This window comes from Carex rostrata, chromosome 30 (genome assembly GCF_964058835.1).
Source record: "Carex rostrata chromosome 30, lpCarRost1.2, whole genome shotgun sequence".
NCBI classification, from domain to species: domain Eukaryota; kingdom Viridiplantae; phylum Streptophyta; class Magnoliopsida; order Poales; family Cyperaceae; genus Carex; species Carex rostrata.
Genome location: NC_135947.1, coordinates 2,989,909 through 3,016,254, shown reverse-complemented (window position 1 = coordinate 3,016,254; position 26,346 = coordinate 2,989,909). Strand labels below are relative to the sequence as shown.

Genomic DNA, 26,346 nt, shown 5'->3' with positions numbered 1-26,346 from the left:
TTTCTTTTATTATCTTAATTACAGTAAAAAAAACTCCAGAATGATGGAAATGGTAAATATGAAAAAGGATATTTTAGCATGACAAAACTCCATTGGTTCTGTAATGCTTATAAATTATAATAGCCCAAAAAAGAATAAAAGTAGAATTGAAAAAAGATTATAGTTTAGGTACACAATTAGATTTTGTCACAGCGCAGGTCTATAAGAACATTAATCAGGCCTGACACCAGTTCAGCTGAATTATCTCAATTTAAATGATACAAAAACAAAATCATGAATTATTTCAACATTGTGAAAATTTGACAATACAACAAATATACAGAAAAAAAAATTATTATTTTTTAAAAACAAATCTCGGAGCAACAAAAGGGGGTTAAGAAAAAGGAAAAGAGACAGAATAAACATTCTCGCTAGCATGATTAGCCGAGTAATTTTCTTAAATCATCCTTGGTAGGGACCATTATATTTTCTCAGATCTTTTCCCTTTTTACCATACCCCCATTTTCTGTATGATAAAATACTCTTCCTTGCAAAATGCACATGAATTCTCTAAACTGTTATCTCATTAGCATATGTTCCTGTACCATAAAAGTATTTTCTCCTGATGAATAAGGCCAAAATGGTGATAACGCCACCACATTTCCAATTACTATTAGTGTCGGGGATACCAATTCCGCTAACTTGACCTCATTTACCAAATCCCCTAGTCTTGCAAATACCTACATGAACCAAACCAAATATAATAGAAGCTGAGACGATTGCAGTCATTGAAAAGATACTCTTTAAATTACAACCAAATTTGTAAATTTAAAATGAAATCTAATAGAAAAGGCAATAAAATGGATAAATTTGTGAGTTTTTGAAATTTAGAAGGGTAAATATGATATTACGAACTTTAGAGGGGAAAATACGTAATTTCAAAGTTTTGCATGAAATTTATCCAAAAAATGCACAAAATAGTAATGATAAGCCTTTTATTTACATACCGTTCTTTGTTGAGTGGTGGTACCGCGTTCGACAGCAACTGTAGGAGTTTCAGCCGACAAGCCATGAGACATTAATTTTGGGGCAAGTGATGGAAGGGTAGATAGGCCCATATACACTACTAGAGTTGAATCAGGGTCCGCCGCATTCTCAGCTACATACAACGGGTCAGTACCACCGTTTCTCGAGTGACCCGTCAGAAATCTCACACTGCAGAAATAAACTATAGTTGAGATACAGATTGTGTCTTTTAAAACTATTGTAAATGCCAAGTACCAATACATACAGGCTGGTACAGGAAGTCACTTGTTTTTTAGTGCGTACCTGTTTGCAATTCCTCGGTGAGTCAGTGGAATGCCAAGCTCAGCTGCTATTCCAGATGCCGAAGTTATTCCTGCATTTCATAACATTGGATCCTCTTTAAATGGTTGATATATACTTCATGTTTTGTATTAGATATGGCATATTTTGATTCGCAAGAGTTAGAAATTGAAACCCTCGCAAATTATTATGTTAGAGCCAGTGCATTGCGTACCAGGAATAACTTCAACTCTGATTCCTTGCTGTTGTAGAAAATCCATCTCTTCCCCACCCCTACCAAATACCTACAGAGAAAAGGGAAAAAAAAACATTTATGAACATAATGACACTCTGTGAATAAGTATTAATAATGCAATCATGTAATACTGATAAAACTCGCTTAATCCAACACAATTTGCAGTACTACGCAAGTTACCGGAACAAAACCGATATACCAGTATTACATTGTACTGATGCTGTATAATGACACTCTGTGAATAAGTATAAATAATGTAATACTGATTATAATTGCTTAATCCAACACAATTTGCAGTTCTACACATGGTACCGGAACATAATTGAATGGTACCAGTATTACATTGTACTGGATAACAGTATCACACTAATCTAACAGATTGAAATAAATCAATTCCAAAACTGGTACAAAAGAGCGTACCAAAGGATCACCTCCTTTCAACCGGACCACATTTGCCCCCACCTCAGCAAAGCTCAGAAGCAACTGATGTATCTCCTCCTATACAAACAGATTATAATCAGTTAATCACCAACTAAATTGCTGACAAGCCCAAACAAAATTAGAAATTGCAATAAAGTGCCCTATTTAAAAGAAAAATTATTTCTCACCTGAGTTCGGCTATGGTATCCGGCCGTCTTTCCGACATACAACAAACAGGCATCGGGTCGAACCATATCAAGCACATCATTCGAAACCAATCTATCATACAAAATTAGATCAGCTTTCTCAATTGCCCGAACCGCTTTAACTGTTAGCAGTTCCGGGTCTCCTGGACCAGTACCTACCAGCGCAACCCGACCCGGTGTAGCAGTGTTCTCTAATTGTCCCCTTTCTTTTTCTCTTGAAACTCGTAGTGCTTCTAGGAGCTTCTTCAGCTCAGGCAGCTGGAGAGCGATATCGTTTGATTTGTTATCAAGGGTACTTTTGTGGGTCCAGATTTCTCTCTGGTATCGGGATTCAGAGTTCGCTTCTGTAAATGGGGAGGAGGTGGACGAGGAAGAGAGAGCTGAAACAGTGACACGTGGCAATCTGATATGTGATTTGGGTTTGTTAGAGGCGATGTGAGGTAGAGATGGTGAAAAATGCCGCAGAGGTTTGGAGGCGGCTGTCGCCATTAGTGAAGAAAAGGAGGTTTTGAGCCTGGAGTAACGATTTACCAGAATCTATATAAGATTGTAAGATACCTATGTCCACTGGCAAAGTTTACGACATTTGAACATATATATAACGTGTCGAGGTTTAATTGGTCCAGTTGCTGCTTGTAGTTTGGTTCTTATTTGTAAAAGATTGTATAGATTTTGACTAAAATATGTTACCAGAACCAAAAAGGATCGGGAGGCCGGAGGCGGGAGTGTCTCTGTGTTTTGAGAAGATTGAAGGGTCGGAATAGAGAGACTAAATGAAAAAACGATTCGTATAGTGTCAATTGTTTTTTTAAATTTGTAACGGGTTGTTTTAAAACATGTACTGGGTAAATTATGACTCGCTTTTAGAAGATATACTGGAGTTGAGAAATAGAAAAATAGCAGTGTAGAAAGAGAAGGGCGTATTTTATAGCTCCTCTGACCCTCTCTCTGTCTTTTGACGACGGCGAAAGAACCAAACTTTTTCGTTTTTAGTCAAAAAGGGGCCAGGTTCAATGAACGTAGCTTTCATTTCGGATTGTTTATGGCTAATACAATTGCAGTTTTACTGTGCACTTTTTGTTCTGTTTTTCGTCAGTTTCTAAAAGAGATTATTTGAAATCTTGAACTTTATGTTCGAAAATAATTGTGTAGTATTCTAGGAACTTATTGTTGTTGTTGATTTATAGATATAGAGAGAGAGAACTGATTGTTAATTTTTGGAGAACTAAACCTTTTCTCATAGAACTAAATGTAGCCCGAAGCTGATCTCCGAATTACAAGATTACATTAGAATTAAGTCGTCACAAAAGATCAGCTTCGGCATATTTCTCTTCAGCTTCGAAAAGGTGAGGGCGGCGGTGCGATGTCCGGACTCCGGAGTCGTTCAATTTGTATCCAGATTTAAATGTTATATTTTAATGTTATCTGAACAAATTTTGATTCCGGTCGAATATCATATCGAATTTAGTTCGATTCTCATCAAATCGCCTCCGCTTCCTAAAAACTATGAACTATGGATCACTAGCCAAGCAGCCAGTCAAAGAACATAAGCCGTTGGGAACTTTTATTCCAACATTTTCTAAATAGGTAAAGAATATAAATGTCACGCAAAAATGATTACCATATTGATAAATATGTGTGATTGGATATGTAAATATATAATTTGAAAAATAATTGCAAATTTTGCAAGCTAAATGGAATCTTTTACAAATATTAGTAACATATAAGAAAAGGCATTAAACTATTTGTCTAATCTGACATATTAAAGTTTTCTTTCTTTTCTCCTCCATTTGAATTATATCGCAATTTTTTTAAGTAGTTCTATTTTGCAATTCTAGTTATAAAATTTCTGTTATTGGAGATATAACTAAGGCATGAACATGAAATCATTTGGCCTAAAAATGTCATTTTTTTTATTATTATTATTTTATTTTTTTTTGCTTCTTAAACGTCCGTAGGCTTCATTACACAAACAAAACAGAGTTTACATAAGATTTCCTGTCATCTACTCTGCCCATACCCTATTACAATTAACCAGAAAAATAAAAACACAAATCAAGTCTGCCCAGTGCCCATACCCTATTACAATGAACCAGAAAAATAAAAACACAAATCAAGCAGGAAAAATCGGAAAGGTGGACCTAGGTAGTCTATTTTATTGATTCAAAAAGGCATGCTATAAAATTATATTTAAAATTCCAAAATATTAAACTTGTTTGCTTTACAAATGTGAACAGTCAAGCTTCATAAAGTGAAGAGTAAATTGTTGTTATACATTGTTTCTAAAATATATTTAAAATTTCAAACTATTAAACTTGTTTGCTTTAATGTGTCCACACAAAAATTGTAATATTTGCAAATTTTGCTTCGCGCAAGATCAAATGTCCACAGAATAAAAATATCAAGTCGACTACAAAAGCTAAATTTTATGTTGTTCATATTTTGCCTTTTGATCTTGTACAAAATTAATTAAAAAAAATTGCAATACTTTTGAGTGGCTGTATTCTATAGGAAGAAGAACAAGTTGTACGGTTTCAATTTGAATTTTAAATCATTAAATTAAAAGATGACTTGTGGCAACTTGCAGGCATCAAAATTATTCTCGTTTACAATCTATCCCGTGAACTAGTGTCTTAACACAGACAGACAAAAGACCATTAAATATAATAAAGCGTCCACCTAATTATTGTTATACGCATGTTAATCTGGATTATATACTGAATAGAATAACAAAAACATTTGTGGATATAAGTTGGATTTTATACTGAATAGAAGAGGTGCACTGATAAGGTTAGTGGGTTAGTGCTCTCTGTTAGACCGAAAAATTTCAATTCGTGAATAATTATGTAGTTTTCAACCTCATCGTATTTGTCAATTTATTTTCATTTTTACTAGAAAAGGAAGGCAAATTTCACTTTTGAAGGCAAATTGAGATTTTTTTTTTAATAATTTAATTAGAATTAACATGAGGCAAATTACATGAGGGATAAATAAGAAAGAGTTGTAAGAGTTGAGAGGTAAATAGAATACATTAAAGTGTCTTTTTTAGTAATTAGCACTTAAACCTCGACCATCAGTGGCTACTTGCTGCAAGTAAATATCACAAAACATCTACCAGGACCCCATGCATGCAGCTATAAAACAGGACTGATTATGACCAAAAAAGGAAGCTATTACCTATGAAGCTTCAACAAAGTATACAAGTACTGCTCTGACTCAAAAGGTTGCCCCAGATCAAGGCAACGACTTCTTGGATCATATCTACAACACTGCCTTCACGGAAGTGGTCTTCCTGAAAAGAATTTAAATAGAAGCAATAAATAAATAGCAAGCATGCAATTGGCATACTGAACCCTGATTTACATGCTTGTCACATTTTTGTTTCCTCATGGAGATTTACCCCTTAAAAAGCAGATTTAATCCTCATGAGTAAACAGATATTAGAAGTATAACCATGATCTTTATAGTTGCTGCAGAATGGTTAAAGTATTTCCAAAAGTAACAAATTTTCTGCCCTGTGCAGATAATAATTGTCTGATAAAAACAACATGAAATCAAGGAAATGTCGACAAAATTTCCAAGCCAATACCTTTTAGTCGCAGCATATCACACCATGATTTATTTATGCAAAACCAGAACACATGTTTTAAATTTAATCCTATTGATTTTACCCATATCAGCTAAGGAAATAAGTACGATAGAGATAATGTCAACATGCAAATAACCTTTTCCATACAACTACTTCAACAATTAGATGTCAGTGTGCATATGATTAATAAAATGTTTATTGTTTGTTGCAACATACATCAATTTATGTGCCATTTGCAAAAAAGCATAGAATATTAGTTAAATTTGCAAAAGCCTAAGAGATAGTAGACTAACAGTTAATAGTTTGGACAGGCCACTAAGCTTCAACGAAACGTCATTTACATCTTCACCAGTTGAAGAATGATAGTCAAAGCAGTCAGCTTGTCTCAAATCTACTCTGATCTTGTCTCTACTTAAAATTTTATGTTCTGTATGCCATACACCAACTATAACAAATCGATCAGCAGCTGATTCCTTCCCTAAAGGCCACCTAAGCCCCCCCTTGACCTCTGGGTCGATAACAGCAGCAGAGATTAGCTGGTGTATGCCATTTGCGACATCAGCCTGCATAGAAAAACAAATACTTATCCCAAAAGAGATACCCTTGTACACTACAGGCTCTGATATGACTTTAATGCCAGTAGCATTTAGTTAATGAGATCTCTTTTCATTTAATTATGTTATTTATTTGTTTGCAAATTTATTATGAGAAGTATCTAGTATGTGATGCTGGGAAGATAATGGTTTTGCAATACTTACGTAACAATTTAAAAAAAAAAAAACTTCAGGTGATTGTCCAAATTTACTAGCACACCGTGAGTTTAGTCATCAACAATTTTGTTTATCAAGTATTAAACATACATCCAAGTTTATTACAGCTCTTTTGGTATTTAGCATTATTCGAAGGTCAAAGTTCTTGCTTAAACAGGATACGTCAGTCACCATATGCCTCAATGGGTTGTGTTCAACCTACAAAATTACAATTCAAAATCATGGCTTGTTAATCATGGATAAATAAAAAATCAGCATAGTTGTTCATTTCTCTTTGGCAATTTAACAGTGGTTTCAGGTTAAGTAGATTGGAAAATATATCTAAAACCAAATATCCACATTAAAATGCAGGCTGCAATCTTTTGGACAAACCCAACCCAGTCTCATCATTATCAAAAACTAAGCCATACTTCCTACCATGAGAGGAATGCATCCAGAACTTGCAATTGCAACATTCCAGACTTTCTTTGAGTTCAAATCGAATTCAGGTTAGAGGCAAGATATCTGGAGAAGCTTTTTTTTTATATAGAAAGCGGGGTAAAAACCCACAATTTTCATTGATAATATAGAAACCAAATCAGCTAATACTAATGCCAAAGCGCTTGACATGTTCCCATTGTACAGAGATGATACAGAAACAGAGCCATATCTTAAAGTTTTACAAAAAGTCAATCATTAAGCCTTCTAAGCCAAAAACAAAATAGCTACAGATATCTGGAAAACTTAATGGCTTAAACAGGTTCATGACCAGCATCCAGTAGAATAAAGTATATTGGAAGCAAAAGGTGTCATTCATTTTACTTCTGTTAAACAAAAAATAAGAAGCAGAGCAATATGGTTTTACCTTGTAAAGCTCAAGACCACTATCATGAGATGTTGTGCACTTGCATGAAATAATCAAATATGGCTGGCATTTGTCTAGTACCTGGTATTTGAAGACAATTGAGACATTTAAGGTTAATACATTTAAAATAGTAACTAAAATGTGCTTTAATTGCAAGATCATCAAGTAATCAGTGCTTGATTTGGATTTATTAGCACCATGTTGAACAAGAGAGTGTAAATCCATGATAACTAATTGGTTCCCTATGCTTGGTATGAGGATTGGTCTAAGGTAGACAGGCACCAAAGCAAGGACCGAGGTTTTTACAGTATTTTGGATACAGGTTTAAGGTAGGTATTAGTCCCGGCCACAATAAGGGCAGGGTCCCTATTTATAAAGTAAGGCGAGTGACCTCAACCACCTTATCTCGTAGTTGCCTTTTGTCCGAGCTCTGTGACAACTTGCAAGGGTAAGATGGTCTCCCCAAACATCCCCAGATGGGCTTATCAGGCCCAAGTAATGATATCCAAGCCCAAACTCATCCTCTATGTTACAGGCTTGGATCCTATCATAACCTTTTTTAAATGGAGGACCAAATCCTAAGGGAGAAATAGCAGCAGAATTGAGAGGTGTTAAGCCTATTTCAGCTCAATGGGTTATACTTGTTGGGGGCACAAAGTCGACAATGGAAAATGAGTCATGAGATGGATTGGTACCTTGATATGATAACGCTCCTTTGCCCCTACAATTTAAATCCACATTTCTCCACAAGAAGTTCTTCAACTTCTCTGATGTACTCTTCTGAAACTCGGGTATAAAATGTTTTGCGGACCAGACTATTCAACCCTCCTTCACTTGTTGAGGCCTTTGTGATCGAGTCCAAGCAAACTGAAGGGTCCCTATCAATAACCAAATACAAAATGAAGAGAACTAGATGTTATGGTAATTGGTAAAGGACAAATATTACAACAGCAGGTTTTTGGGACACCTTTTCTTTAGTAAACAATGCTGTCTAAATATATATATATATATTTTTATTCGACAAAAGTGAGGTTTATACTTGCCGATTTCTATTGAAAAAAAAAAACAATGCTGTCTATAAACTGCACAAAATATTCAAAAACATTCTGCACATCCTTGTGAAAATTATATAGCATGCATGATGCATCCCTAACCCTCTAATCATGTATGCCTCTCCTCGGCTCGTTTCTTCAAATAAAAAGTGTCCTCCTCTGTTTAATCTAGAGAGACGGTGTTGTATTTTCTCATTATAAATTAGAATAAACATAAGCAATTTTATGGTTTGAGGGGGATTAATGAAAATTAACCCCAGGACTTGATTAAATGTATTGCAGACTTGCAGTACCTTGCCAAACCTATATAAAATTACTAATTATGAACTTCACTCTGGGAGAGACAAAAAAGAACATACCCGAGGAAGAGAGCTTTCCCTACTCGAGCCATCACTAACAGCTTAACATCTCCACTTCCTATGTCCTCCTTTGCGTGCTGGCCAGCCTCGATCAAGTCTCTCGCAACCTTCTCAACTATTCCTCTGAGAACCCCTCTCTCCTCCTCCTCGATCAGGCCCGCTTCATCAGTGACGTTAACTGTCAACGGCTTCGAGCCGTTCTTCCTCTCTATTGCTTCGGAATCGTATGGTACCAGAACTAGGGATTGTGAGGTGGCGTACCAGCGGGAAATCAAGCGAGGGGAGTACGTGATCTTACGCGGAAATGAAGGGGCTTGGTGGTGGCGATGGCGAAGGGAGGCGAAGGATTTGGGGTTTAAAGAGGACGGGACGGGGGTTGGCGCGGGGTTGCGATTGGAGGAGCGCTTGTGAGGCGGTACGTACGACATGCTTCTGCGTACCTTTTCTTATACTGTAATAAGAGTGAGTGACGACGAGGGAGACTGAGGGGGCGATGATGGCGATGATTTGAAAACTGTCATAAACAGATGAACTGTCCGATGGAAATTCCGGAGAAAAGACCATTAAATATAGAATAATTATATGAAACTCCACTCCCATTCCCCTTATTTCTATCTCTTAAACAAATTTTAAAAATGAATTTTTTTTTTCAATGTTGTTCACATTTTTTCACGATATAAGAGGAATTTTGCGAATCTAAAACCACAAACGTATTCTACGCAATTTTATCTTTCAAATGAGATCAATGATGACATATTTTCGGACTCATCATCACACAAGTATTTATACTTCATTGTACAAGTATTTATACCTATACTTGTAAGTATTTATTCCCGCATCTCCGCACCAACCTTCTCAATCGTCATTGCGTCAACCTTTCTCTAACAAAAAAATAGTTGACCACATAGATATAAATACTTCAGTGCATAGGTATAAATACTTGTAATAATTGATATTAATACTTTTAAAATGTCAGCAGTGTCATATGTGAAAAATACTAGGTATAAATACTTAAATGACGAGGTATAAATACTTCTGTAACAACGAGTTCGAAAGCATGTCATCATGAATCTCATTTGAAAGATAAAATTACGTAGAAGACATTCGTGATTTTAGATTCGCAAAATTCCTTATAAATCATGAGAAATGTGAACGAAATTGAACAAATAAAATTGAAAAAATAATAGAGAGATGAGAGTGGAAGAACAATTATCAGGACCCTTAAATATAATAAAGCGTCTACCTAATTATTGTTATACAGAGGTGCACTGATAAGATTAGTGTTCTCTCAGTTAAACCGACAAATTTCCTTCAATTTGTGAATAATTGTGTAATTTTCAACCTCATGCATTTGTTAATTTATTTTATTTTTTACTAGAAAAGGAAGGCACATTTTACATTTGTAGGAACCAGTGTTTATTAAACTATACAAAACACTCTTTTATGTATTTAGGATTGAGGTACCTTACATAACAGGATTTATCTCTTTACATCTAAATTTGAAGAGCGTGAAACATGTAGACTTCTGTATTTCAAAAGAATAAAGACTAAAGAAAAGCTAACTTACATTACACCGTTTCTCCAAACGGAAAAAAAAAGAAAAAAAAAAAGAAGAGTAAAATCTAGATTACACGTAACACAAAAATGACAAAAATACAAAAATAAGTAAAGTGCAAAAATAACTTTATATAAACTCTAGCAAATGAATTTAGGAGCCACCATGAACAGAAAAACGACCTTATTTTATACAAAAACAAAACTTTGATAGCCATGAAGTATACACTCTCACGTGCCTGTAGGAATTCCTGGTACATCAAGAGTAAAAACCAGATGTGAGACTGAGCAATACTAAAAAAAACAAAAAAAGCTAGTTCTTTTTCGTTTATACAAGCCCTTCAACACCCCTTTCTCATTTATACCCTTTGAATTGATGCAATTCCCCCAAAATAATTAAATTGTGCCCTCAAATACTCTCATTTAACTATGATCCCAACATTAGTGAAGACATTTGCATTTTCACCCCAAATAATTATTTAAGTTGGATATAAAATTATATTTTCAGGAGGAACACTCAAAAATAAATGCAAGCTCAAGTGAGTAAAGTTGTAGAAAGTACCTATGCAACTGGGATCTTTAGGAGAATAAGAGAGAGGAAATACAAAGAAAAAGCTATGACTATTCCTGCAATAAAATTTTGGAAGAGGCGCTTGTTATCTCTACCCGGTACGAAGGTTCCCCTCAAGGCATTCGTCAGGTCAAATATCCGGTACGAAATCTACAAAAGCAAAGGAAACATTCAATGGCTTGATATTGTACATTTAGTTACTGTTGTCATTTCTTGTTTAAGGCCATACTTGTTTGACCATGTATATCTCAAGATATCACTACAAAACCTCATTTTTCTCTGATTTAAAAAATTGCCCAACTACCTCATTTCTCCTCTCCAGGACCAAGGTAGAAAGCAAGGGTAATTTAGGTATTTTTTTTTTTAAACAAAATGAATGGGACGACACATTTATTTTAAAAAACGATTAAATAGCATCTTGAGTTTTAAAGGATTGGACAAGCAATGATCTCTCAAATAATAATATTATATTTTAAAAATGGAGAAGAGCTTACAGTGAGGTAGATAGCCGTAGTAAGCATGAAATTAAGCATGGGGTAGTCTGGGATAAAACAAAGAAGCCACTTTGGCTGTCCATTTGGCATACTTGACCTACAAAAGTTTTCAACTTTCAAATTAGAATTGCATAGTTGAAACAAAGCTGTTTTGGAAAAAATTAAGAAAAAATTAGAAAAAAATAAATAAAGAGTGAGGCTATGGTACTATGCATAGCACAGATTGGTCCGTACTATGGATCAATATTTTTGTTTTCAAAGTCCAAATGGTCAATTTGAACTGTTCAACGTGATCTTCATATGAAAATGTACTTGTAGACTAAATGTTAATATTTTTAGAATTTTTTTACTATTTTTTAAATAGGTAGAAATCACTACTTTTGAATGGTCTAGAATTTTAGATCAAGTGATTTTCTACCTATCTAAAAATATAGTAAAAAAATTGTAAAAGATGTAAAATTTGATCTACAAGTTCATTTTAATATGAAAATCATGTTGAATGGTTCAGATCAATTGTTTGAAATTTGAAAATGAAAATATTGACCCATAGTACGGACTAATATGCACTATGCATAGTACCATAGCCTCACTCAAAAATAAATATTATTACCGTAGCCAAATGTGGATCTGAGAGATGTAAGTCTCCAAGGTAATCTTGCCAAGCCACCTGCAGAGAAAGAAAACCCAAAAAGAGTTGTAGAAAATGTTCTTATTGGAAGAAAGAGATCAAACTTGAAATAACTATCTGATAATTAAGGGCTTACGCAAAAAGGGTTAAAGAGCAGTTTCTCAGTTGCTGGGTGAAATTTCTCAAACAGATGTAAACCCTACAGAGAGAAACAAGCACCAGAAGTAAGCATGTCAATGATTGGTTGATAAAAAACAATAATAAAATAATTATAAAAATGTGAAATTTAAAAAAAAAAATCTATTTTCTTACGTGATAGGGATCCAAGATGTGTATGGATGGTACTTGTTATATGTAATCTTATCCAGCTTGTAGATGTATTCGTACCACAAATAACCAGCCTAGATCAAATTATAGAAACAAAGTTAATTATTTCAAATTTATGTCGGGTTACAATAAGGAGATCATATACCAGAACTAAATAATTGCAGAATTAAATGGAAATAAGTCAATTTACACATACCAACAATGAAACAGTAACAATGCTCGTCTTGATTATTAACCTAGTTTTAGCTTCAGCCTCTTCAAGTTTTTCCATCCACTTCTCAACCTGTCATGTAGAATAAATTGTTATTTTGTAGCACATGAAGAACTTGCATATGAATTAACTAATGAAGAGTTGCCTTACATTAGGGTGGAAATATGCATATATCATACCAACTATCCAAATGTACCGATCAAGGCCAGATCTAAAGTGCCACTCGTGCAACAATGGTCGGTTTGCTTTAGAAGGTCCTGGGTCCTTGTAACCTGATATCAAGAAACAAAAAAAATTCAAAAAACAATGGTAGCTGCTAAACAATGGTAGGTTTTCTTTAAATGTATTCTTTTGTTAATTATTTTACTTTGCAAATTTGCACTTGGTCCCAAGCATTTTCCCATTGTTTGCAAATAAAAATTGAGTTACTAAAACCATGGTTAAGCTCAGCAAAGAAGTTAACTGAACTGCCCCTTGACCACTAACTGAATATAATCAAATAATAAACAAGTTTAAGCAAATTTTAAACTTTCAGCTTAAAAGAAATATTTACATAATGAAGGAAAAGATTGCCAACAGTTAAACAGAAGATCATACCATCACACCCATCTTAAAATGCCACATCTCAGGCATCTCAAAATGAATGTTAAATCTTAGTTGTAAGAAAACAAACAATCTTTAAATTACCTAAAAGAAAAGTGAAGGGGCTCCATAAAAGTTCAAAGACACCTGGAATTTCCCACATTGCAATAACTGCTAAGAAACATGCAGCCAACTTCATGGCCATGACCGACGGCACCTCGTTGTATTTGTTAAATAGACCAAGTGAACCATACACCATCAGTGTGAATAAGGTATGCATTGGGCATATGTAATATAGCATGTAGTCATTATCTAGTACGATGCAACAAAATGCCACGAAGAAGTTTAGCCGCCACATCATCTACATTTAAACAATAAAAACAAATCGAGGAATATACATTTTGTTCATATCTTCAAAGAAAAAAAATAAGTATTAAGAGTAGAAATTCATAAGCAAAAAAAATAATATCAATGCACCTATTAAGAATTGACGGAAAGAAAGAAAAAAGGCAAGGAAAAACTAAGATTGAGATATTTTGCAGACGTTTCCGGAAGGAAATGGACTATCATGGTATTTTGGATGGAAAAATTATGGAGTGACTTGATTGAAACAAAGAAAAAGTTCAATGGTTGTAGAGGGACAAATCAAACTTGAGTGACCAATTCGTGACAAAGAACAAAGCTTAGTGACCTCCAACGAAATTTACTCTATCATTATTGTTGTTGTTATTGTTGTTATTATTATTAGTATTGTTGTTGTTGTTATTATTGTTGTTGTTGATGTCGTTATTGTTGTTGTTGTTTCTGTTATTGCTCTTATTGCTACCATTATTATAATTTTAATTAGTCAGTTATTTTACTAGTATAAGATATTCTTTCATATTGAAAACTAGACAACTACAGGAGGAAGTGGAGAAGATCATATAATCACACTTCAAATGTTCAGCAGTAATTAAAGATGAAAAGAGGGACAAAAAAATACTTCCATCTTTAAAGCTCATAGCAATGAACTTGTTTAATCCAAAAGGATGAGGATGCAAGAACATCTTAAAATCATAAAAAGGTTGAGTTACTAGTAAAAGCAGCATAATATCATAAGCCGAGTCGTTAGTTTAGTTACCTGAGCAAATCTAGCAAGGCTGAAATCTTTCCTAATATAGTAATAGGAGAAATTGCCAAATCCAGTCATCCATACATAAGCTGCTATGAACACACGAATAGCATTGTATATCTCCGATGCAGCAAAATAGTGGTACATTAGGAACAACACCTGTAATAAAATTAAAAAATTACTTGGAACCGGATAAATTATAAATTTAACCTTCATTTGCATTTTTTTTTCTTTTTTTTTCTTGAGGAATAAAAGAAGCTCAGAGCAGAATTAAAGTACTGGCCATTACCGGATACCAATGTTCTGGTACTATATGAGCAAAAAGTTTATGCTAAATTTATATTCTGTTACCATTGAAATAGATCAAGCAAGAACAGAATTAGTGGTAGTACCAGATACGACTGATAGCTTGAGGCAAGACACCATTCTAGTGATGTTGGTTTACATTGAGGTCAATCATGATAAAGCCGAGATAGGTGGTGCCTCTACTGCCATATTAGACTAGACTTGTCTGGTGATGTACCAGTAACCATACAAAAACAAACCTGCATCCAGCCCCTCCATTCCTCGGTCTGGTGCCGGTTTAGAAACATTATGGATTTTCCCGAAAATGCTGATTTGTCACTGTGTCTCTTGAATGAAGTCAGAGCTGAAGCTATAATCAAAAGTGCGTACAGAAACAGAAACAGGTCCCGATTGTATGTCTGGAATAAATTAATAAAATACAAGTTAAAACAGAAACAGAGCTTTGTTGTCAATATGTAAATGAGTTCTTTTCTGAAACAGCAATCATTGGCAACTGGCAAGTATAATATGTTCCAACTATACAACAGAAATAAAAACATCAAAGAACCAAACTATGCAATTAACAATGGATGTTAACTCAAAAGTTAGATTTGTGAATACATAAAAAATTTAAAATTAAATAACCTTTGTGGTTTCTGGGAAGATACTTGTGCGATCACAGATGTAGAAATATACCAGCACAATTCCAAACTCAGACCTATCAGTGCAAGATTAAACTAAATCAGTCAATCAATTCATTTATAAACAATTTAGTCTTGTTTAGTGGCATAACAAAAGGTGTTAAAGCAAATTAGCACTAACATGGCTCTCAGTGTAGCACGGTTTTCAAGAAGGAAAGCTTCATCCATTGTTATAAACCTAGTTTTACAAACAAAAAAGCTTAATTAACTTTGTAAAGCAAATTTTAAAAGTTCTCAAAACACCTTTCGGTAGAAAAAACAACCTGACTAAACTTGTTTTAACATTGCCAATTTGACGAGATTTGGCTGAAGGAGACTTAGAGGCACCTCCTTCAAGCAATACCGCCTTATCTTCTTCTTTATTATTTGCATTTTCCAAGCTTTCCAAATTTCTATCTGAATGGCTGCCAAAAGGAATTAAAGAGAGTGAGAGAGAAAAGAAAGAAGAGGTAAACATCATATTCAACTCAATAGATAGTATATAAATTAACCTTCAATAAATAAAATTAAATCAAAATTATCCTAGTCATATGCCCAATTCACAAACTTCATATCTTCTTATTTATTGGCCTGATCGGTCCTGGATACTTCAACTAAAGTTATAAGCAGGAATCTAAGCTTGATTAATTAATAGATCAGATTGGTACAGTACCAGATGAATCCAGCAGGCCCAGTACCAGTACCAGCAGGTGCACCAGTTATGGTATATAAAAAATATCTTACAGTTTAGCATGGAAAAAGGACTTTCTGTATTCCAAAAATTCAGAGTATATCCATGCGATGAGGACCGGGAAAAGGCCAAGAAGAAATGAGACCTGAAATCAAAATTTAAAGAATTATCTCTTCTTATTTTTATCAAGCGTACCCAGTATGAATAATTCTAGTTCAAATTTCGATGCCTATAGTTTAAATCTACCCTCAAAGTTTCTTGGTTGCTAAGTTTTCTTCAAATTTAGTACATTATATGAAAGACTATGCTACACCAAACAGTCAACGCTAAACTGGATTAAAAATGCACTAAATCTGATATATAAACAAAAAGTGTTGCAAAACCTCAAATTGAAGATCTATGATTCAAAATTCAGTAGTCATAATGCTTAATAAATCATGAATATGACAAAATTACGGACTTTATTATAATGAGAACTATAACCCAAATTGGATACACTGAAATAAGACATCCGCAAAAAATAAATTTAAATATAGTGCATTAAATAAAAAATAACAAAGTATACAAAAAAGAAATCAATATAAAAATGCTTAGAGTTCCCACAATTGAAGAACTGAAATCTCGAAATTTTAAATACATACCTGACCAGGAGTTACCGGGCCGAATACCTCCATCTTTCACTATAGTAGGAAAAAAAAAAAACTAATACACGCAGGAATTGCAATCGAAATTAGGCGAAATAGAGCAAATCTGCCATGGAATTTGGACACCCCACCTCAATTCAAGCGCCCGAGATCTCTATCTACGAAATCTCGTTTCACCTCTTATTTCTGGAGAAAGGAATCTTCATCAACACGAGCGATTAAATCAGGTGGTTGAATTATTTAATCTCAAAAAGGATTTCCAACAGAGAGAGAAGGGGTCGAAAGAAAGGAAGCGCAGGTTTGAAGCAAAGAGGTTAGAAGAGAGGTCGCATTCTTCCACTAGAAAGGCGTGAGAGAACTGTTGGTTGTTGTGCTGGTTGGAGTTCATATTCCCTAAAGTACCTCAAATCTTGAGTTTAGTTCCAGACCGTCCAATCTATTCCAGCACGAATATTAAACGGACCTCGTGCATTCGGATTCTGATCGGACGGTAAGAATCTAACTCATATTTTGAGTTAGGATCCGTACTCGGTTGCTGGATGATGTCTTCCTTTTTGTTTTGCTTTTTTTTTTCTTTTTCTATTTCGAATTTCATCCCCTTTTTGCTTTTCGTGCTATAAGTCTATAACAATAATACTTGATTAGATCTCGATATGATTTGATGAATAATAGATAATTGGAATTGTTATTAGGGAGTAAAGTAACCAGCGTTGGTGGTTACTTGCGACCGCATAGAAATAGAAATATCAGTGTACGGACGAGATCTACTGGTAAGTGGTAAACATGCTCTCTGATTTGACCTTTTCATTTTGGTGGTAAACAGCGTTGTATATGACTGTTGCGCTGTATGAAGTAAAAAATGCTCTGTAAATATCTTTAACCGGAATTTGGCGTTAGTCTACTGGTAAGTGGCCCAGGCTGTAAACGAGCTGGCTCGGGCCGAGCTGGGCCTTAGCTCAGCTCGTTTATTTTGGCCCGAGCCTAGACCGAGCGAGCTGGACCTAGGTCACCCAAGCCAAAACCCCTGGCTCAGCTTGTCACAAGCCAGCCCGAGCTAGCTCGCGAGCTGACGAGCTGGCTCGTTGGGCTTTATTGGGCTGTTATTATAGAAATTCAAAAATAAAAAAATAAGAAATCTCATTCAAAAAATTTAAGAAATTGTCCAGCAGGCACATCTTCAAGCAACTAAAGCCATATCCTTTCTTCCCAAACCGAAAATACATCAATTTTGCATAATTGCTCCTTTAAAAATGGGACTGGACTTGAAATTATACGGGACTAAACCCTAAATTCACTGTAGCTTAACGAGCCGAGCTGGCCCGGTCCGAGCTGACCCCTGGCTCAGCTCGTTTATTTTGACTCGACCTGAGCCGAGCTGGCTCGTTAACAGCTCGGTCCACTACCGAGCGAGCTGTTAGCGAGCGAGCTAGAGGCGAGCCCCGAGCGAGCCGCGAGCTTTTTTGACAGCCCTATAAAGTGGCTACATCGTGCTCTGATGTGACATTCGGAAATTGGGGTCATGATATTCACAGAACATATTTTTCTATATGCAGCGCAAAGGACAATAGAGTTGAACAGCTTTGCATATGACTCGTGCGCTGCACGAAGTAAAAATTACTTTGTCAATAGATTTGCCCGGAATTTGACAGTTATAAAGTGTGGGACTGATAATTGTTTGATATTTTCTGAAAATAATTAAAGTGGTTCACAAAGACAAACAGAATTGTTATTACGAGACTTACTAATTACTTAATATTGTAAAAAAAAAAAAATTAGGAGGCCGTCTGACATGGTGCTGATATTGAAACAACATCATTTATTGCTGACAAAACAGAAATTACAAATTTTAAATTGATGGACAATTTTGTCCTTCCACAATTCTTTCACATTAATTAATAGACCTAATTATTTTCATAAAATTTTGATCCATTAAAGCAAGTAAATCTCTGGTATCTAATTAGTTTCCTAGAATTTCCTATTTAATTGCTAATAAATACAAATTAATGTCATTAAGAGAAAGAGAAAAATAGTATTTTTAAGTTCATCACATATATACATGTTAGCTCTCTATATGTATGTTAGTTAAGAAGTAAGTCAACAAATGTAAGACGATAAATCATACTATTGCGATCACATCCAACTTGATTAATTAATTACAATTTTAGGTTTATATTTGCTAGATAAGTATTTAATTTGATTGAATTAACAAATTAAATTATTGATGTGGATTTTTATAAATTAAAGTAGAGTGAAACTGACCCAACGGTCAAAAGATACAAATTTACTCGCAAATAGCAAAGACAGTATATTGTTATATTAATAACATGTTAATTTGTTTATATTGGAGTGTGTTAAACTTTTTAGTTGTGCCTTTTATTCTCACGTTATTATTATTTATGTTCTTATATTATTTTTTTTAACTTGCAAAACTTGCTCATTAGAAATTACACGGATTGAATGATTTTAATTTGTAATTAGTTAACCATGAATTACAAATATTGTAATTCGATTATTATACATCATATCGATAATCTAAACAAAATCCCATCAAATGTAAAACTATTCTGTAACACTGACATCCCTATCCCTTACATATTAGGACGTTTTTAATTAACAAAACAAATATAAAATATAGAAAGTAATAAAGAAATCCTGCGCAATATTGGAAAGTGTAATCGTTACAGAGAAATTAAAAGAAATATAAAAACAAAAAATAATAATAATGCACCACGGAAGAACTACTGCTTTTTATGAAAATAATTCAGCGATCTTGTCCAACTTTATTTAGAAAAAAATTCGACTTAAATATATGTGACTCATATAATCATATTACAAGCTTGGTTAATGTTATTTTATTATATTTTTTATTTCAGTTGAAGTTTATTGTAGGCGCATAAAACAGACAGAAAACTTTCTTTTGTCCTTCCAATATTATTTTTACCAAAGAGGAGTAGATGAATTTTGAGAAAAATATTATTTAAAAAAAAGGCATGGGAAGTTGCCATGAAAAGCGAACATAAATAGAGTTCATAAGAAATAATTATTAAGGGGTAAAACTGTCTTGAAAAAAAATTATATATCAATGATCGGCGTTTCCTTTTTAGAATACCGACCGCTAGCAGTAACATGTCATCTTTCGATACCGACCGCTAGCAATGCTAAAAATTGCTAACAAAAACTTGTTTCATTCTTTTATTTTATTTTTATTTTTTGAAAGATGAGGAGATCAAGCTATTCAATACTCCAATATTTAAAATAGATTTTCCAATTGAATTTTAAGCCTGCAAAAAAGACAATAATATTCATGCATAAATTTAGCATCTTTTAAAGATCAATTAATTAGACTTGATGTAATGACAAAGAACAACACCCTCTGTACGGAAGGTTATAGATTCAAAATTTTAATGAGAGATCAGAGGCGGACCCACCTTGAGCCAGAGGGGGGCAACCACCTCTCTTTGAATTTTGAAATTCAGTGAAAAAATACGAATTTGATACCACTTTGTCCCTCCTTAGAACTAAAAATATCACTAGACCAATTCAAAAGCATTGTTAATGAAAATTGTGTTTATTTACTGTCATTAAAACAATTAGTTAAAAATCATCATAAAATTTGATATTTGTGTCTGTGTGTGTGGGGGGTGGGGGGGGAGGGAGTGCGTATCCTCTGAGATATCTCATTTTTTGCGTGACCGACGTGTCCGGTGCCTATTCGTGGGTGACGTAGGGGGCACTATTATTTGAGCTTTGAGATTTGTGCATAACGTATTGCAACGGTTGGGATTTTTCAAAAAGTCAAGCAAAATATGAGATATCTTAGAGGATTCGAATTCGGGGGGGAGGACTATTAGCTGGTCTCAAAAAAAAGTTTTTTTGTTCTAACTAGTCTCATAGAATTAGAAAAAAAAAGATAATAATAAAACAAAAAATTAGGTCGAGAAGCACAAAACAAAAAGGAGGCATGAATTGACAGTTGTACATGATTGCTGATAAATTAGGTTGGCTTTTATTGGTAATAATTTAATTAGTTGGTTTCACCAATGTTTAAGTAATGTGTAATGGATAAAAATGTGTTGCATCTAATTAGTGTCAGATTCAACTACCTAATTGAACTGTAGATGCGTACTGTGTTGACTTTAAAATGTTGTACTAACCTGGCATCAGGGGCTATATAGAGCTATATGATTTTTAATTTTGGCTACTTCACTAATGAGCTGTATAATATTTTTACTTCTGTATTAGAGAGACCTTTTTATATAATAAACATTAAACATTTTGAGAAGAACTTTGACCTATGTTTTTGTTGGTCCCAAAGACATCTAGAGCGGGGTGAATAGGTTTATTTATATTTTTGATCTAAATAATAATATTTTAATGTGTCTATAAGTTATTCTTGACGAAACCTATAATAACTTTGTCCTAAACTAAATGTAAAATAAATTAATTAATTATAGTAGAGTTTAGAGACACTTGATACGAGAGTTATTTACGAAGTTCAGCACTAACGCCTACGTCTCCAGAGATCGCGACCTTCTAGATGGCGCGCCTTTCTTAATCCAATGAAAAAAGAGTACAATGTGAAACCGGTGAGCCGGTGAGCCCTTACAATTCTTCTGGGAAGTCACACGGCCCTAACAAGACAATCTGATTCGCGAGGACTCAAGGATTGCTAGATGAACACAAGGCTCGAAATAGTAAATGATTCGATCATGCAAGATCACTCTAGGAGTTGGTTGATTGATTGAATAAGCTTGTGGAGTGCACAAGCAACAACGGCTTTCTCTAGATCTGTAAATATGAAATATTAAAGTTGGAGACGGCTAGAGTGATACTCCAAACCTTGGTATAGCTTCTATTTATAAAGAGCTAATAAAAATAAGTGGTGCTGACCGTTGCAATGGTACAGGGGATCGTTACAACAGTAGGTTAATCTGAGCGGTTTGGAGTATAACGGTGGTCACTATTGATAACGGTCATTGACCATGATCACAGTACCCACCACGGAAATTCTCTGGAAGGATTAGCGTTGAGTGACGCTAAAACTTATTTTACGCATCACGGAATTTGTACAGGATTTAATTATTTTGTTATAACGGTCACTGGACCGTGACAATGGTCGGCATCACTTAGGTCAATCTCAAACTTATTTTACCAATCTTACATATACGTTATCCTTAATCTTGAGTTAATGTTTTTGCTATCCAATGTCTTGTGCTTCATGACTACATCCTTGATGTTGTATTGCATTGTATTAATTCATCTTTGATGTGTAATTACTGATCCTTCACTAGTCATAAACCTGCACAGATACTCAAGAAAGAAACTGTAAAAATGCAATTATGTATCTTTTACAAATCTAGTCAAACAGATAAGCCGAGAGCTCCCAAAAGCCAACAGTTTTAACGCGCTCTCAAAACAAATTTATAAATTTTTTGTTTAGAAAAATGGATAATCCGATAAATTTTTTGTTATACAAATTTCGGATAAATATCCTTTTAGATAAAAAGACAGTCGAGAAAATTATTGTTTTGATAAATTTTGGACAAATTTCCTTTTATATAAATTTCGTTTAAATTTTATTTTAGACAAAGAGACAGCCGGGAAATTTTCTTTTAGATAAATTTCGGATAAATCTACTTTTAGACAATAGACAACTTGAAATTTTTTGCGTAAATTTCCATTTAGACAAAATTCGGCTAAATTTTTGTTTACCCAAATAGACAATCGATCAGGTTACTTTTCTTTAAACACATTTCGGATAAAATTTCCTTTTAGATAAATTTTGGATTAATTCTCTTTCAGACAATGGACATGCGGAAACTTTTTAGATAAATTTTGGGTAAATTTCGGATAAATTTTCTTTTACAAAAATTTCGAGTAAATTTCGGGTAAATTTTCTTTTTGACAAATTTCAGGTAAATTTTCATTTAGAAGAAATTCGGGTAACTTTTTATTTAGACAAATGGACAGTCGGATAAATTTTCTTTAGTCAAATTTGGGTAAATTTCCTTTTAGCCAAATGAATTGTCGGGTAAATTTTCATTTAGACAAATAGACAGTCAGATAAATTTCCTTTTTGATAAATTTTGGGTAAATTTCCATTTACATAACTTTCGAGTAAATTTTCTTTTAGACAAATTTCGGATAAATTTCCTTTTTGACAAATTTTAGGTATATTTCCTTTTAGATAAATGGAAAGTCGGATAAATTTTGAGTAAACTTCTTTTAGACAAAATTCTGATAAATTTCTATTTAGACAAATGTTGGATAAATTTCCTTTTATAAATTGGATAGCCGGTAAATTTTCTTTTTGACAAATTTTAGGTAATTTCCATTTACATAATTTTCGGGTAAATATCCTTTAAACAAATTTTGGGTAAATTTCTTTTTAGCTAAATGAATTTTCGGGTAAATTTTCATTTAGACAAATAAACAGTCAAATAATTTTTTTTTTGGCAAATTTTGGGTATATAATTCTTTTTACATAAATTCCGGTTAATTTTTTTTTTTTTGACAAATTTCAGATATATTTCCTTTTAGACAAATGGAAAGTCAGGTCAGTTTCATTTTTGACAAATTTTGGGGTAAATTTTCTTTTAGACAATGGACAGCCGGAAAAATTATGGGTAAATTTCCATTTAGACAAAATTCGGATAAATTTTTATTTAGACAAATGGATAGTTGGGTAAATTTCCTTTAGACAAATTTCAGGTAAATTCCCTTTTAGACAAGTGAACTGTCAGGTAAATGTCCTTCTTAACAAATAGACATTTAGGTAAATTCCCTTTTTGACAAATTTTGGAATTTTGGTAAATTTCCTTTTAGACAAATGGATAGTCGGATAATTTCCTTTAGACAAATTTCGAGTAAATTTCCTTTTTGACAAATTTTGGAACATTTCCTTTTATATAAATTTCAAGTAAATTTTCATTTAGACAAATTTCGGATAAATTTCCTTTCTGAATTTTTTTGGGTAAATTTTTTATTAGACATTGGACATTTGGAAAAATTTCGTGTAAATTTCCATTTAGATAGGCGGAAAATTGGATAAATTTACTTTTTGATTTTTTTTGAGTAAATTTTCATTTATATAATTTTTGGGTAAATTTCTTTTTAGACAATGGATAGCTGAAAAAATTACGAGTAAATTTCAATTTAGGCAAAATTCGGGTAATTTTTTGTTTAGACAAATGAACAATCGGGTAAATTTCTTTTAAACAAATTTTGGGTAAATTTCCTTCTTCACAAATTTCGAGTAATTTCCTTTTAGACAAATAGACAGTCGGTTAAGTTTCATTTTTGACAAAATTGGGGTAAATTTCCTTTTAGACAAATTTCTGGTAAATTTTCTTTTTAAAAAATCCATATTCAATTTATTGGATTTAATAGATTATTGAATTTATTAAGTTCTAAATCATTCTCATAAATTTCAACATAAATCGGATAATTTGAACCCGACTTTAAATAAAATTTGTCCAATGGCCTATGAATAAAACCTAATTCCTCTCCAACAACTCTCCAACAAGCCTATTCTTAGGCGCTGAGGATTGATGAATACACTACAGGCACTTTTTTGTTGTGAGTCTATTATCAATAGCGGTGAAATAATTAAGGGTCTGTTTGGCCTCTAATTAAAAATAGGCATGAGCACAAAAATTGAACTGAAAAGTATTATTCATATAGAAAAAAAAAAAAATTCAGTTCTACAACAGGACCTAAATGAACCACCTCAAAAGTTGCTTGTATTGATACCTTAACAAACTCAATCGAATCGACTTTGTTACTTTCTGTTTAATTGTCTAAACCACGCCGTGTCAATTAGGTGTACAGCTCCACTTAGTTTTGTTCAAATCACTTTGTCTTTTCTTCTTATCTTTTCTCTCTTTACTCTTATTCTTCGTATTTAATATATTTCCCCTCTTTTTATGGATTAAGAACGCACCTTTTGCATTCTTTCAGGGCGGATCCATATTGGATCGGGGGCGTAACGGTTCTGGTTAGATTTTAAATTTTTATGGAAATTTATCAGTTTCCACCGATTTTATCTTCTCTAAAACTTTTTTATTCCTCTCTAGAAATTTAATTTATAATTCGACTTAAAAATGGGTAAAAATAAAAATGTCGGCTTTCGCTCTCACTGATACGGAGCTTTTTCAAAATTACAAATATTTCCTTTAATAAAAGCGCTTTCAAATGCTCATGCTGGTGAAAGCATCCAATATTATTATTGGCCGATGTGTCTCCGTCTCCACTGTGACAACATGTTTATGTAAAATTTCATTTCATATGAAAACTTTGTCATTAAAACGGTCCAGCTGCAATTTTTACATCAAGTTTTATTTAATATAAAGAATTAAAAAAAAACATGAATTTGATGTTTACAGATAGTTATTGGTAGTTCAAGAAAAAAATGTAGATTTTTTGTTTATTCTTTTGAAGCGTGTTGAATAGTGAGATGGTAAAAAAGAAAATCAAATCAGAACGATATAGTATTGCAATGCTATTGCGAAGTACTTTAATCATGAAAAATTTGGACAGAGAATTATTACGTATTTTAGTCTTTAGATGTATATATGTTTGGTTAGGTATTTTAGATGTAGCTAGTTGAGTTTTTATAAATAACCGTCTCATCTTTGTGAGCAAAATAAGTTCTCTCTCTCTCTCTCTATATATATATATATTTTATGAACTAATTCTAGAACATCCCAGTTGAACTTTAGTTTTGCTATTTGTTGGCATGCATGTGCATTAGATGATACATTTTTAGAGGTAATGTAGAAAAATAAATAGAACATAGTATATATTTAAGTACTAGGATACATACATAATTGGTATTTCAACAACTAAAAATATAAAATATGTGTGTGACATAATATGTATATGTAGTAGGCACTTTAGTTACAACTAGAATTCTGAACAGTATATCTCATAAGAGGTATCTGCTATGTTATTGATATTTGACAACTACGAAAATATGCAAAATTGACTTGTCAATTATAAAGATGAAATATGTGTGAGACATGATAGATCAAGGTGCAGATAGTGTGATATGGAAGATGAAAGAAAATGACATTTTTAAAGTCAAATCAGCTTACTTTGTAATGCAGGATGGTCCGAGGATAAAATCACAAGTTCAGACAATATGGAAGCTTATGGCACCACCAAGATACAAGGTCTTCACTTGGCTGTTAATACATAATAAAATTCTGACAACTGAAAATTTGAAAGTAAGAGGATACAACATAGCAGGTATTTGTTACATGTGCTGGCAAAACGATGAGACAACAAGGCATTCATTTAATGAGTGCCGACAAACGAAGCCAATCTATGAAGGAGTATTGCAAGAGGGAAGTGGCTACACGCCAGGACAAGATAACATAGCCATATTAACAACAACAAGTGTTAGAAGGAAGGATAGAGAGTTGCTGCTTATAACAAACTTCACGGTTTGGAGATAACGCTGTACCAGAATTTTCAGAAATGAGACGAAAGAAACGCAACAGCTGGTACAAGAGGCAGTAGAGCAATGGAAAGCTTCAACAAATACTCACCAAGACAGAATAAACATTATGCGAGAAGTTAGATAATCATAAAACTAAACTGCTTTTAATTTCAGCAATTTTTTACTTTATTTTCCGTTTTTGCCATTTTGGGTCTTCATTGCCTTCGAGCAATTATTTCTTTTCTTATGTTTTCACAGCTATCACTGTAACCGATTATGGTTAATGAAAATGAGGACTAGATCCCGTTTAATTTCTCAAAAAAAAAAAGTGTGAGACGTGGGATTA

The 26,346-nt window shown here is 33.5% G+C and overlaps 3 protein-coding genes across 4 annotated transcripts; all 3 read right to left on the bottom strand.

Moving 5' to 3' along the window:
- Window positions 1-268: 268 nt before the first annotated feature.
- On the bottom strand, window positions 269-2,772 carry UPM1 (urophorphyrin methylase 1). The gene is made up of 6 exons (XM_078295501.1): window positions 2,149-2,772; window positions 1,961-2,038; window positions 1,520-1,589; window positions 1,309-1,378; window positions 987-1,194; window positions 269-719 (listed from the first exon to the last, which is right to left on the bottom strand). Exons 1-6 carry the CDS (start codon window positions 2,653-2,655, stop codon window positions 558-560), a joined length of 1,095 nt encoding a protein of 364 aa, XP_078151627.1. The 5' UTR covers window positions 2,656-2,772; the 3' UTR covers window positions 269-557.
- Window positions 2,773-5,140: 2,368 nt separating this feature from the next.
- On the bottom strand, window positions 5,141-9,315 carry LOC144546631 (uncharacterized). The gene is made up of 7 exons (XM_078295172.1): window positions 8,781-9,315; window positions 8,095-8,247; window positions 7,690-7,735; window positions 7,370-7,450; window positions 6,616-6,723; window positions 6,049-6,318; window positions 5,141-5,458 (listed from the first exon to the last, which is right to left on the bottom strand). Exons 1-7 carry the CDS (start codon window positions 9,206-9,208, stop codon window positions 5,354-5,356), a joined length of 1,191 nt encoding a protein of 396 aa, XP_078151298.1. The 5' UTR covers window positions 9,209-9,315; the 3' UTR covers window positions 5,141-5,353.
- Window positions 9,316-10,278: 963 nt separating this feature from the next.
- LOC144546564 (protein REDUCED WALL ACETYLATION 3-like) lies at window positions 10,279-16,900 on the bottom strand. 2 transcript variants are annotated; one of them, XM_078295100.1, is made up of 17 exons: window positions 16,690-16,889; window positions 16,556-16,594; window positions 15,968-16,059; window positions 15,508-15,648; window positions 15,366-15,422; window positions 15,189-15,261; window positions 14,804-14,962; window positions 14,268-14,417; window positions 13,253-13,508; window positions 12,716-12,837; window positions 12,551-12,637; window positions 12,340-12,428; window positions 12,164-12,226; window positions 12,010-12,066; window positions 11,400-11,496; window positions 10,897-11,055; window positions 10,279-10,585 (listed from the first exon to the last, which is right to left on the bottom strand). In XM_078295100.1, exons 2-16 carry the CDS (start codon window positions 16,586-16,588, stop codon window positions 10,897-10,899), a joined length of 1,635 nt encoding a protein of 544 aa, XP_078151226.1. In that variant the 5' UTR covers window positions 16,589-16,594; window positions 16,690-16,889; the 3' UTR covers window positions 10,279-10,585. The 2 variants fall into 2 exon arrangements, with proteins under 2 accessions (XP_078151226.1, XP_078151225.1); XM_078295099.1 differs by having other exon boundaries at window positions 16,556-16,900.
- Window positions 16,901-26,346: the final 9,446 nt, after the last annotated feature.